The following is a 13,723-nucleotide window of genomic DNA, read 5'->3' on the forward strand; positions in this document are numbered from 1 at the left end:
CAGAGGGCTCCTCCATCTCACCGCTTTTAGGCATTTTTGAGCATTTAGTTCAAAGCCTAGTGATGCATACAGCAGCAAAACCTTGCTCTAAATGACAGAGTGCTAGACGCCAGAGGCCTGCCTGCTACCATCACCTCCCTTCACATGGCACAAAAAGGAGATCCAAGCAAAGGAGAGGCTGGACCATAGCTTGTGCTATTGGTGGTCCCATATTCCACAGTTGGGGAGTGAGGGTGCGTGCTGGCCTTTCAGAGTCACCAGAGCTCTGTAGAGCAGCTCCCTGGGGAAGGAGCTCTGCTTGCTGTCATTTGATTCCCCGCTGGCTTTGAAGATGACTTGGGAGTGGCTGAAACCCAAGAGCCTGTGCCCCTGGCCTGTGCCCTAGATGGCTGTACTGCCCAGGAGGTGGCCCTCTGAGGCTCACACGGCTCATCTGGAGGCTTTCTCTCACCTTTGAGCAGCATGCACCCAAGCAGAGCAGATCCAAGTGCTGGCCCACTGCCTGAGGAGGTGGGGCTGAACGTGGCTCAGGGTAGGCTGGGCCCAGGGGGTGGGGGTCCCCAGAGGGGAGGTGTGACGCTTGGTGTGCCCACTTAACACCTCATTATCGACCTCATTAGGGATCCCCTAGGGAAATGGAAGGTGCTAATTCCTCTCGGGAGGTGTCACCAGCGCCGGAGACTGACAGTCTCCTCTCGAGGAAGTTCTGAGGAGCTGGGAATGGGGTACAGCTGAGATCCTCCCTGCAGGGGGTCGTCTGGGAAGCCAAGAGCCCCAGTAAAAAGGGAGGCTTTCCAGAAAGAGCAGTGCGGTGGAAGGAATGTGGACTTGGAGTATTCTGCAGCCTGTGGCCTTGGGCAGGAGGAGCTCAGGAGTCCAAGCTGTCCCCTGTAGAGAGGTGGCATTCCCACATCACTGACTTGTGCAATACCCTGGTAGTTTCCACAGAGATACCACCCACCCTACCTGAGAAGGTCACTTAAACAAGGATTGGGACTAGAGGGCCAGGGGCTTTCTGTTGCAGGGCAGCAGGCTTGGTGCAAAGGTAAAGGTTCTGTACACGCTGCGGGGGAACTGACGTATGTGGGAACAGACCCGGCTTCCGTGAACCACTCGCTCTGCATGTTCTCCCCGGCCCCTCGCAGCCCCTCCGAGAAGTGAGTACCGTCATTATCTCATCAGCAAAGTGATGGTCACAGACTAATTGACGTGACTGATCCCAGGTCCAGCATCCTATCAGCCCTAAACCAGAACCAGAGGGAAGGTGGGGGCTGCTTCTTGGAGCAGCCTTCAGGTTTATGTACTTGAAAGAGGGTGTGGCTGGGAGATGTAGTGGAGTGAGCTGGGCTGCGAGGCCTGGGAGGAGCCTGGCTGCCTGCCTGCTGCCACCTGCCTGCTCCAGCCCAACAGCTCCCCGGGGAAGAATCCCACCTGAGGCCAGCACAGCTTGTCTGACGAGGCCCCTCCAGACCACCTCTGTCCAGAGAACTGAAACAAGCACGAGAGGCCTATGGGGAGGAAGAAAACTGATCTCTAAAGAAGAATTCTGAAGCAGAGCCTGGCGTGGCCAGAGCTACAGGGACCCTCCACCTTCAGGAAACCTCCCTGCCCGGGACAGAGTGTAGGGAGTCAGGTGCAGGCTGCCAAAGAGAGGGTCCTGCCACTCTCACCGGCCCCCCCTCCCCCTTTCCCCAGCAGCCAGCAGCCCTCCCAGAACAGCCAGCAGGAAGCGAAAGGCCCCAATTGATTCCTGGGGAGTTGGCTGGTGTCAGTGGCAGGGCCCAGTGGCAGATGGCAAATTCTTTTCATTGAAGAGGAGTGGAAAATAATTAGCGTGAGAACTAGAAGTGGAGCCTGGTGATAAATGGAGCCTGGTGAGCGTTGGTAGGGGGCTGGGGGGAGGCAGCTGGGGCAAGCACGGCCTCTGGAGCCTTATGCTTGGCTCCAACTGTCACTGAACTGAGTGACTTTGGGCAGGTTATGTGAACCTTTCTGAGCCTCCATTTCCCCACCCCACCCCCCACCCCCGCCTATAAAATGAGGAGAAAAAATATAGCAGTTCATAGAGTGTTAGAAGTATTAAAAAGGGATTCTGTGACTTCTTGATACCATATCTAGCAGCACTAAGTACTACATAAGTAAAAAATAAACATGTGGCTGAAATTGTTGGAAACACGTCTAGTTCAGTGCAGGCGGCCATAGGTACTGTTGGTTTCTGATCGCCCCATTCCTATAACCCCAAGCCTGACCCCTAGATGGCGCTTTTATAGGCCAAGGTCTCTGATCCCAAGCCCAACAGAACAACCTGACTGGCTTCACAGCCTGACTCTGCCCCTTGCTATGTTACTAACTTTATGGAGCCTCAGTCTTCCCACTGTGAGATGCAAACAGGCAAACTAACCTGGACGAGTATAGTGACAACCCCTGGCAGAGGAAGTGACACAGCAGTGAGGCTGTGTCAGGTGTCTGCTAGCCTCAGACCCTGGCTGGGGGACAGAAGAATGGCTTTCCTCTCTGGCCCGGCTGCCCCAGGCACACTGTCTAGGCATTTGGGCCAGGCATTTGAGTACCCCTTTCCTGTTGAAGTTCTGCCCCGGCCCTGGGCAAACTCAGCTCTGCCTTCTGCTCCTGCACAGCTGACGTGTGAAAAGCAACAGCTTTTGGTCCCCTAACTTGGGTTGCACACGCCCGGGCACAGGCTGGTGGCGCACGCGGCCTTCAGCCCACGCAACTTTCTGTCACCTTCTTTGCTACCATCTCCTTTCCTGTGTTTTCAAAGGCCAGCCCCTTGGCCACCCTGCCCAGGTGGGCTGTGGGCCTGGAAATGAGAAAGGCAATACTTCTAAAGGATTCTGGAGTAGTGGGCTAGGTATGTGAGTGCCTGAGAATAAGGCGTAAGGCTGACAGATAACACAGGCTACTGTTGGTCCTCACTGTGGAAAATACAGGTCAAGGACTTCAGTCTGTCCAGGGGACACCGCCTTTGGTTCCTGGCAGTTCTAGGGTGTGAGTAGACCTGAAGGTTCTACTACAGAGACCACCATCAGGAACCTCAGTTATTTATGCTCAAGCCTGTGGCCAGCCCTGTAGGTTGGCATCCATCCATTCTCACTGTAGCTTTGTGAAGGTGGCATCCCATTTTACAGAGGCAGGAACCACCTAACACTGTTCAGATGGTTGGAGAGGGCTCCACTGAGCTATCAAAGGGAGGGGGGAGGCATTGGCTGGCAAGCAGCACAGGTGTGAGCCAAGAAGGGGCTGCTGTTTCCCTCCTGACCAGGACAAGGCTGTTGCTGGCAGCTGACCTTTGGAAATACAGTGGTAGTTTGGGGGTGATGATACAGGGCCTTGTATCCCTACTGAAGTCCCAACCCCCAAAGCTCTCAGCTGAGCCCAGGCAAAGCCAGCAGCAAGGATTTAGTAAGTTAACTATAAGGCAGTTGTCTGGGGCCAAGTTGGATTTGAGGACCTGCAGCCCCCATAAGGGTGTGGTCAAGGAAGACATCAAAGGGGAGGTGACTTCTGGCTGCCTAGAAAGAAGAGTAGGAGTTTGCATGGCAGAAGTACAGGATAACCAAAGCATGGTTTCCAGTGAGGCCTTTGCAGAGATCAGCAAGTTTGGGGCGGGGGAGGGGAGGGGTGTATTTCAGGAAGGGAATGTGGAGGGGTTGGAGAGCCTCCCTAGCTGGATAGTTTCTCCCAGCTGAGGACAGACCATGTGCATCCTGAACCCTGTCTGCAATCAGACAAGGTGCCCAGGTTTGATCCCTGGTACCATATAAAACCAGGTGTGGGCATATTACCTGTAATTCTAGCACTCTAGAGGTGGAGGCAGGAGGATCAGAAATTTAAGATCTCAACACAGAGTCTGAGACCAGCCTGAGGTACAGGGACCCTGTAACTAAGTGATGATGATGGTGGTGGTGGTGGTGATGGTGATGAAGGAAATGGAGAAGGCAGCATGTGTAACTTAAAAGGAAGTTTGTAAAGCCGGGCACAGTGGCTCATGCCTGTAATCCCAGCACTTGGGCAGGTAGATCTCTGTGAGTTTGAGGATAGCCCGACTGAATTTTGCACTTTTTTGGGAGAGGAACTCACAGAATGGGCAATATTTAGTCCAGAGGTCTGAATCATCATCACCAGGACATTTGGCCTTGGTAAGCGTTGGGTCAGAGAAAGAGGCCTCTTAGGGCTACCTACCTAAGCATTCCATCCACACAAAGGGTACTCCTGGTACCCCCTTCATACTTGCCTGGGATCTGGAACCCCTTCACACCTGTCTGGGTCCTAGTACCCCTTTACACCTGCATGGGGCCTGGTACCCCATTTCACACCTGCCGAGTCTTGGTACCCCTTCATATGTGCCTAGGGCCTGGTACCCCTTACACCTTCCTGGGTCCTGGTACCCCTTCACACCTGCTGGGTCCTGGTACCACCTTCACACCTGCCTAGGGCCTGGAACCCCTTCACACCCAGCTGGGTCCTAGAACCTGCTTCATACCTATTGGGTCCTGGTACCCTTTCACACTCTCCTGGGTCCTGGTACCCACTTCACACTTGCCTGTGGCCTTGTACCCACTTCACACTTGCTGGGTCCTGGTACCCTCTTCATACCTGCTGGGCCCTGGTCCGCACTTCACACCTGCTGGGTCCTGGTATCCACTTCACACCTGCTGGGTCCTGGTGCCCCTTCACACCCACCTGGGTCCTGGTACCCCTTTACACCCACCTGGGTCCTGGTACCCCTTCACACCTGCTGGGTCCTGGTACCACCTTCACACCTGCCTAGGTCCTGGAACCCTTTCACACCCAGCTGGGTCCTGGAACCTGCTTCATACCTATTGGGTCCTGGTACCCTTTCACACTCTCCTGGGTCCTAGTACCCACTTCACACTTGCCTGTGGCCTTGTACCCACATCACACTTGCTGGGTCCTGGTACCCACTTCATACCTGCTGGATCCTAGTACCCACTTCACACCTGCTAGGTCCTGGTACCCCTTCATACCCTCCTGGGTCCTGGTACCCACTTCACACCTGCTGAGTCCTGATACCTCTTCACACCTGCTGGGTCCTGGTATCCACTTCATACCTTCTGGGTCCTGGTACCCCTTCACACCCCCTCCCCCCACCCAGGGTCCTGGTACCACCTTCACACTTGCCTGTGTAGGGGCAGCAGAACTCTTGCTGGAGTGGTTGTGGCCTGCCCTGGAAGTCCTCAGGGTCTGGGAGGCAGAGTACTGACCACACCACAGTTTAATTCCTAGGGGCCACTCTGCGGGGGAAGGAAGGGGGACACTGAGGAGGTGCTCTACAGCCGCCTCAGGCCAGGAAGTGGCCAGGCCCTCCCCCTCCTAAGACATTTCCTCCAGATGAAATCACAGCCCCAGCAGGGGAACAGGCCCCCATTGTGATGGGCTGGGGTCTCCAAAGAAAGGACGCCTTTCAGGCCCATACAAATAGAAGCCTTAGGATTTATGACTCTGTTGAGGGGATGCCCTCCGCACCCCCATCCTGTGACCTGGTGGTGACCAGCTGAAGATTCCACTGCCTGGCCTGGGATGGCCAGGGCTGCCAGGGGTTCACACGCACTCCCTCATCCCTTTCTCCCCAACTCATGTGCTCTGGCATTTGTCCAGCACTGTGAGGGAGGGTTCTGCAGATCCTCTCTCTTGGGGTCCTGGCTGGAACTTAAGAGGGAAGCATACTCGGCATTTCACAGATGAGGAAACTGAGGTACAACTAGTAAGTTACACAGTTGGCTGGTGGGTGCGGGCTATAGCTCCTGGGCCTGGACTCCCACCTACTGAGTCTAGGGCCTTGTTGTGTTAGCTGCCCTGGACAGAAGCTGGAGGGGACGTAGGAGGGGGTATGGAACCCCAATGCCTGTAACAGGATGTGTGTGCAGTCAGCCCTCCAAAACTGCCACATCATAGGAAGGCCCCGGTACTTACCACAGCTGTTAGCCATGGACTGGCCAGCCTCTCATCCCCAGGCAGAGCAGAGATGTGATTGACTATTATTTCAGTGTCGTCATGATCCTGTAGTCATGGCTACAAGACTTGGGGTCAGTCTTGGCTCACTTTTCCAATGTATGGGCTGGAGAAGGCACTGCAGGCAAGGTAAGGCCAGGCCAGGGTCCTAAGTGCAAATACCAGGGTGCTGGGTGCCTGGTGAGCTACAGTGTTACCCTTTCTAGACTCCTTGAGGAAGAGTGGAGAGAGGAGGTACCCAGTGTGACTGAGAAAGGGCCATATTCTGCTTGAGAAGGAGATGCACTGGGTTGCTGGCAGGGGCAGGACAGATAGTGGTTTGAATGGACAGGGACTTCCTTGACCAGCCTTTCCAGGCACATATGGCACTACATCTCCCCTGGCTGGCCTGATGAGGGTAAAATGCAGGGTCTCAGCAGGCGATGGCTCTATAGCAGCCCCACCTCGCTGAATGCAGTGTGTGTGTGTGTGTGTGTGTGTGTGTGTGTGTGTGTGTGTGTGTCTGTCTGTCTGTCTGTCTGTCTGTCTGTCTGTCTGTCTGTGTGTCTCGGGGATCAGGGGGGGGACACACACCTCCAGCGTCCCACTCTGTGAGCCACCTGCAGACAGGGAGGGAACACGTACACCAGCTGTCGGCAGCTCTGCCTGCCCCAGTCTTGATGCCACCCATGATGCCCCAGCCCCCCCCCCATTCCATTACTCCAAACTCTAAGCTGTGTCCTAGGCTACTGGTCCCAGATTTTGCTCCAGTCCTGGGCCCCTGTCCACAGTAGACCTCCCCACCCGCGAGCCTCCCCAGCGGCAGCTGCGCCTTCACTCCCCATCCTTCTCCTGCTTCCCACAATCTGCTTGACTCCTCCAGAGTGGGGTGATGTCACTTCCTGAGGTGGGGTAGTAGGCACGACCCCAGTAGACTAGCCCAGCGGCTGCTCAGGCGGCCAGCTCTGCCTCTGGGCACCCTATAGCATGGAGTAGCTGCTCCTAGAGGATACGCCCTTCAGAGCCTGGCCCGACATGACACGCTGCCCAGCTACCCGGCCCCGTGCCCCTCGTCCACTGTCACGGTTGTACTCACCGGTCTAGGAAGGTTTGGCTGGTTCCTTCCCTAGTGAGTCCTGTCTCCACATACACATGTTTTCCTTGGAACTGTCAGTACAGAGAGGAGGACCTGCTGCCCACCACTGGACCAGATTCCATGTAAGCCTCTAGCAGTGTGCCCAGCCCTCTGTGGTAAGGGGCTCCTTCTCAGCACGGTGCATGTAGGGCTGGTTACCCTGGAGCAAGTCCTGGGTCTCTGCTTAGACCAACCTTCCACCTGTACTACCACTTTTCTCTCCCAGCTCCAGAGTAGGCCCCCAGTTCCTGGCCCTTCCTGAGCTTGTTGGTGGCTGCATTGTATCCAGCTACCTCAGAGAAGTGGGCATCAAGCAGTGAAAGCTGTCAGGCCAAGGATGAATGTGTTAGGGTGGCTGCTCTTCTCACCATTCGGGGCTGATGTCCCTAGCCACAATCCTGGCCCATGATGCTTCTGCCATAGCCTTCGTTGCCCAGAACCATGACAGTACCCGAGAGTATTGTAAGATGGCACAAAACCAAGTCAAGCCACACACACAGCTCAAAGGGCTCCAGTGAACAAACCAAAGAGATAAGAAATAATACTCGCTGTGCAAAGACTTACCAAGAGCTATTGCGTGCTAGGCACCCTCGCCCTTAGAGCCAGCCACCACCACTCACATACTCCTCTCTCAGCCTTCCCAAGCCTTCAGTGTGCCTCCTGCGCTATGGGGCTTTGTGCTAAGGGACACTTGTTCTTGGTTTTGAAAGCTTTGGCCCAGAACTGTGAGTACCGGTCAGATTTCCTTGTGGAAAGACTGGCTCCTGGGGCTGAGCATCCATTAATCCTATTTAGGGGAAAAGAGAGCGAGCTTAGGGTCTTTTTTTTTTTTAATCTCTTTTTATTTATTTATTTATTTATTTTGAGACCCAGGCTAGCCTCAAAATCTTTTCCTTCTGCCCTGGTCTCCTAAGTGCTGGGATTTCGGGCAGGCCAGGTCTTCAGTTGGGCTGAGAAGTTACTATGGGAATGATATTAGCCAGTGGTGACCTCAGGGCACAGGCTGAGACTCGCATCCCAAGGCCTTTGCCGTTAGAGGACTTGAGAGGGCAGGGGCAGCTTCTACCTGGGGCAGCATCTCCGGTGCCTGGAGGCCCATTGGTCATGGATGGGGATTGGTGCCAACACCCAAGATGCCTGACCACACCTGATAGTAGCCCAGACTGCTCCAGGGCCCTCTTCCTGTTTTCAGGAGGAGAGTACCAGGCCCGCTGAGCCTCCCAGAGTTGCCAGCCATGCCCGGGATCGTGGTGTTCCGGCGGCGCTGGTCTGTGGGCAGCGATGACCTCGTCCTGCCAGCCATCTTCCTCTTCCTCCTGCACACCACCTGGTAAGTCTCAGAGCTGAGGCCACAGCCCTGGGTTTGAGGAGAAAGCCTGGAAGAAGCTTTCCAGCTATTTGTTCTTCCAAACCAGGCCCAAACCTGACCCTGTCCCACTCCCAGGTGCCCCGCCAGGTATTCCCACAGGATTCAGGACCCTCTGAATTCCCAGCCAGTGGTCTTCCTGACCTTGGCAGTGGGCATAGTAGCTGTCGCTGCCCCACTGTGCTGATGGCAGGGCACCTCAGAGGCACCCAAAGCCAGGTGGACAATGTTCTTGTTGAGGAGATAACCTCTCTCCCTCCCCTCCTCCTGAGGGGCATCAGGTCTGCCAGCCAGGGGCAGCACAAGACCCACAGGCAGCCCAGCCCTGTTCACCTCTGCCCTTCTGCAGGTTTGTGATCCTGTCCGTGGTGCTCTTCGGCCTGGTCTATAACCCACACGAGGCCTGCTCCCTGAACCTGGTGGACCACGGCCGCGGCTACCTAGGCATCCTTCTGAGCTGCATGATCGCTGAGATGGCCATCATCTGGCTGAGCATGCGCGGGGGCATCCTCTACACAGAACCCCGGGACTCCATGCAGTACGTGCTCTACGTGCGCCTGGGTAAGGGACCCCTGTTGGGGGCTGGGACTGTTCTAGAACCCCACACCCTTCTTCTGCTCTCACTTACTTCCTCAGGTTTCGGTTACTCACAAGAACTAGGAGCCAGACCCTGAGGAGCACAGGGTACCTCACTGGTCTGGCATTCTAGACCCAAGGGCCCAGCCCACCAGCCCACCAGCCGAATCTCTTCATTAGAGAGCACACCCATTTATTTATGTGTTGTTTCTTGGGTTTTGGTACCATAATGGCAGCTGAGAACTTCCTTTTGTGACTGCATGGCCACGGAGTCTACAGTGCTTGCTCTTTTGGGCCTCCATAGACGAACTTAGTTGACCCTTATTTGAGACTGTGAGCTTGTCTGCAAACTGATCCTTCTGAAACAGATCAGGAAAATCCTGAGGCCAGGCTGAACCAGCTCCCCAGAGGACCAGCCTATATCTCTTTTGGGCCATATCCCAGCAGCCTCTTGGGTATTCCCAGAGAGCACTTCTCTCAAACTTCTCCACAGCTCTTAGGGAAGAAAGTATTAGCTTTGTTTTATAGATGAGGACACTGGGGCCCAGAAAGACTAATTAGTTCTTTCAAAGTCACATAGCTAAGTTGAGATAGAAGAGTCAGAGGTGGGATTCAAACCCATGCTTCTGTCTAGCTCCATAGTCTAGGCTCTCAGCTGCTATACATCGTTGGCCCTGCCAGGCTGTCATATTTCCTTCCCACTCCCCCTGGGGCTCTAGGCTTAGTACACTGATGGCCTGAGTGCATGGGCCACCATGGGTTGGCTCCTCGGATTGCTCTTCTCCCCCTACCCCACCAAACTAAGCCCCTAGAGGAGGAAATTGAGGCTCAGAGATGTTAGGCAACTTACCTAAAATGAATCTGATTCTAGAGCTCAAGCACAAAACTCTGAAATCCTGAAGAAGCTGGGAAGCATTTCTTCCCTGTTCACCTGTCCAGGCACAGTCTCAGGGAGCCAGTGGGGCCTTGGGAGCACAATCCAAGGCACCAGGCTAGGGTCCTGAGCACCGCTGCTTTGAGATGGTTTAGAAGCCTCGGAGCAAGAGCCAGGCTTAGGTTCTTGGACCTGTTTCCTGGGTGCAGACAGTGACCTGCAGCCTTTAGTCAGAACCTGCCTCTTCTTGCAGCCATTTTGGTGATCGAGTTCATCTACGCTATCGTGGGCATCGCCTGGCTCACGCAGTACTACACCTCCTGCAATGACCTCACTGCTAAGAATGTCACCCTTGGTATGCACCCTATCTGCCCTGTCAGCTGAAGCCAGCCCTAGGGGTGGAGGTATTAGGACCCAGCTTGCAGAGGAAGGGGCTCAGGCACCCCTGTAAGGAGACACCCAAGCATGGATGCATCTTTCACCCTGTGTTCTGCCATCTCACTTGGGGCCCTCACCAGCGTGAGCAGCAGCAGACACAGAACTGTCCAGGCAGCATTAAGGCTTCTCATCACCTCCTCAAAGCCCACCCTCTGTTTAATCTGTGTCATGAGTGGGCCTGGAAGACCACGGACTTCTGAGTCTTGCTCTTGGGTCTTAGAAACAGCTGGGGACATAGATGCTACAGTGACCTTTGCTCAGAGCTCATGTCCCAAGAAGGTGGAGCCAAACCAGCTCTTTTTCTTCATTGCTGCTGCCAACAGGAATGGTTGTCTGCAACTGGGTGGTCATCCTCAGCGTCTGCATCACTGTCCTCTGTGTCTTTGACCCCACGGGCCGCACCTTCGTCAAGCTGAGAGCCACTAAGAGGAGGCAGCGCAACCTGCGGACTTACAACCTGCGGTCAGTTGACTGGGTAGGCGGGTGGTACCCTAGTGAGCTTTGCAGACTGGTGAACAGAGGAGGGTCCTGTCCCCTCCCAAATCACATGTCAACCTCACGTGAGCCACAACTCACTGTGAAAGCCTCACGGTCTCACTGCCTCAATAGTCTGGGTGTGGTGATATACACGCCTTTAATCCCAGCACTCTTACTAGAGGGGCAGAGACATTCGGATCCGTTCACCTACGGCCACCGTAGTCTACATAGTTAGTTCATGGAGAGCCACTGTCTGCAGCAGCAGCAGTGGGATTCATACTCAAGTATAACAGCAGAAGACACAAGCATTGTTCAGAGTGAGTTACAACCCATGTCCTCCCTGTACTGGGGTGGAGAAACCAAGGTACAAAGGTTATATGGTGAGGCTGGGAACTAGCTCTCAGCCTGACTTTGGAGCCCTTAATTAACCATTAGATGAGGCTGCCTCTCAGTCTCAGAAGTTGTAAGAAGTTAATCCAGGAAGGCTTCCTGGAGGAGATCTCACCTGGTGTTTAAAATGAGACATGGAATCCAGCATGGCTTCTTTATTGAAAGCAAGGGACACCCCCATAATGCGAATTCTGCTGGAGGGCAGGCCGCATGTTTATCCCCTTGTGATTAATCCAGTCAGTCCTTTTACTATCCCAGAGCAGCTGTGAGACCCCCTTCTACAGATGAGGGACCTGAGTCACTGCCCCATTCCACAGCGGTGAGGTGTAGAAGTGGCATCTATCTCCAGCCCAGGGGAGCAGGCTGCCAAGACCACTGCCCAGCAGCCTGTCCTCCACCCCCACTCGTGCCTCAGACCTTCCAGGTCAGCCCATCAACTTGTCACTGCCTCTAGCACCACACCCATGCCTGGTCTGGCCACGTCCCAGCCTGAAATGTCGGGACTTGGAGCCAGGACTCCAAGAGCCCATTTTTTCCCTCCCCGTGCAGCTGGCCACCGCCCCCTGTCCCACTTTGTGCTAAGCACATGCCGCCGCACCCGGCCTGCTTCTGGGCTCCTGGGCCCTGGAGAAAAAGTCCTTCCTTTCCTGACTCTGGGTGATTGCCTTTGGGGCTCCCGGCAGTACGAGCCTGTATAGCAGGGCCTGGTCCTCGCTGTCATTTTAATTAGGAAGCTCCCTGTGGTTTCCAGGCCCTGTCAGAGGCCACAGCTCGCAGGCCCCTGACCTGTTGTGGTTTCTCCAGGTCTCCTGCGGGGCTGGAAAGCACAGTCTGGCTGCGGGGCTTTGTCATGCTGCCTACCAGCTTGCCTGTCCTCCACTGCTCTAAAACTACCATATTTTTCGGACCATAAGACACACCCAGTTTTTAGAGCAGTAAAACAAGAAAAACAGAAAAAAATAGCCATTGGACCATAGGCACACCCTAATCCCCCTCCCACACACTTCTGTAGGGGAAAGTGCATTTTATGGTCCAAAAACCATGGTGACAGTTTTTCTAATAGGGGCATTGTCCAAGCTGTCAACTCCCAAGGGCAGGGACATGCACACCCCGGTTGCCACATGGTTAAGTTATTTTGGTTTCTGAAAGCTGGGAGTGTGTCTTAAATTTTGGTCCTTTCTCTTTCTAGTGAGATCTGGTTGGAGACTGGGGGAGGGTGTTATTCCCGTCTGTTTCCCCGGAGGCTTGACCTTGGGCTCTTGTAGAAGGACTGTCTGCTCCCGTTTCACATAATGAGCCTCCCAACAGAGGGCTGTTGGGGTCCATGAACTTTCTATCCAGACTTGGTATGTGTTTCCCTAGCGTGGTCTGTAGTACTTGACCAAACCTATCAGCTTCTCAGATGTCCCTACGATCATCTGCCCCCTGGCGGCCATGAGAGGTACTCACTGGAGTGAACACTTCATCTGGCCAGAGGCTAGGGAGGACATTTCTCATCCTGCATTTAAAAGCTCCACCTGCCTCTGCCTCCCAAGTGCTGGGATTAAAGGCGTGGGCCACCACCGACAATATCAGGGCTATTATCTTTGTGCTCAAAATGCACCAGCTTCCTGGGTGCCCAGCATGAAGGTGCCTTTGTGAGAAAGTCGCCTGTTGTTCTCTCTCTGTTCACTGACTCCTGAGCTGAGAAGGGAGAAGGGAAGCGACAGGGGGCAACCATGCAGGCAGTGTACCTGCCCTACCCAGACAGCAGCTGTGAAGAACTGCAAACTACGGAGCCTCATCCAGCCCCCAAGTTTATAAAGTCTTTTGCTAGGAAAGGAGAGGACAGCAAGGCCACACTGGCTGACATCTCTACACTGTTTGCTTAAGCCTTTAGACACCTGACTGCAGATTCTCAGCTCTAAAGTCCCCAGGTCATGCCCATGGGTCATTCTACTAACAGTCAGGGACCACCTCACCACACAACAGCTCACCAGGTTGGCTAGCAAGAGTCTCCAAGAAATACCCTGGTTGGCTGACAGCTAGGTCACTGGCCACCCAACTGTAGCTAGCCTGCTGCCTGTCCTCCCCAGGCCCATGGGGGTAGCTCTTTGGTGTGTCCTGGGAACAGACTGTCCCATTTCCATAACATCTGGCCAGCGCCTTGACCTCACACATGTCAACTGTCCACCTTCACAGGCACCGGTTAGAGGAAGGTCAGGCCACCAGCTGGTCCCGCCGTCTTAAAGTGTTCCTCTGTTGCACCCGGACAAAGGATTCCCAGTCAGTAAGTACCCGGGGTCGCTTGCCTCAGGACCTCTTTCTGGCATGTAGGAGCCTTTCAATCCTCTGCTAACGTTCAGTGGGCACGGCTGGTAGGGGCGGGGCATTGTGAGCAGATTGACAGCCTGCTTGTGGGACAGTCTGCCCTTTCCCTGACTGCTCCACCCTGCGGAAGCTGACCTGCACCTGTTTTATTGAGGCAGAAAGGCGTGACGACTGACTCTACACCCTT

The 13,723-nt window shown here is 54.7% G+C and overlaps 1 protein-coding gene across 4 annotated transcripts in view; it reads left to right on the forward strand.

Annotated features, from left to right (window-relative positions):
- DAGLA (diacylglycerol lipase alpha) overlaps positions 1–13,723 on the forward strand; it is a 58,494-nt gene that overhangs the window by 25,867 nt on the left and 18,904 nt on the right. For 3 of the 4 annotated variants that reach the window (XM_084758113.1, XM_084758112.1, XM_084758111.1), the window contains exons 2-6: positions 8,298–8,435; positions 8,821–9,032; positions 10,175–10,276; positions 10,683–10,821; positions 13,408–13,495. In XM_084758113.1, the coding sequence (XP_084614239.1) occupies positions 8,341–8,435; positions 8,821–9,032; positions 10,175–10,276; positions 10,683–10,821; positions 13,408–13,495 (636 nt within the window). In that variant the 5' untranslated portion in view covers positions 8,298–8,340. Of the gene's footprint in view, positions 1–1,062; positions 1,158–8,297; positions 8,436–8,820; positions 9,033–10,174; positions 10,277–10,682; positions 10,822–13,407; positions 13,496–13,723 lie in introns of those variants that run through there. The other variant, XM_084758114.1, reaches the window with a different exon arrangement.

Source organism: Acomys minous, assembly GCF_964271855.1.
Source record: "Acomys minous genome assembly, chromosome: 2".
In the NCBI taxonomy this organism is placed as follows: Eukaryota; Metazoa; Chordata; class Mammalia; order Rodentia; family Muridae; genus Acomys; species Acomys minous.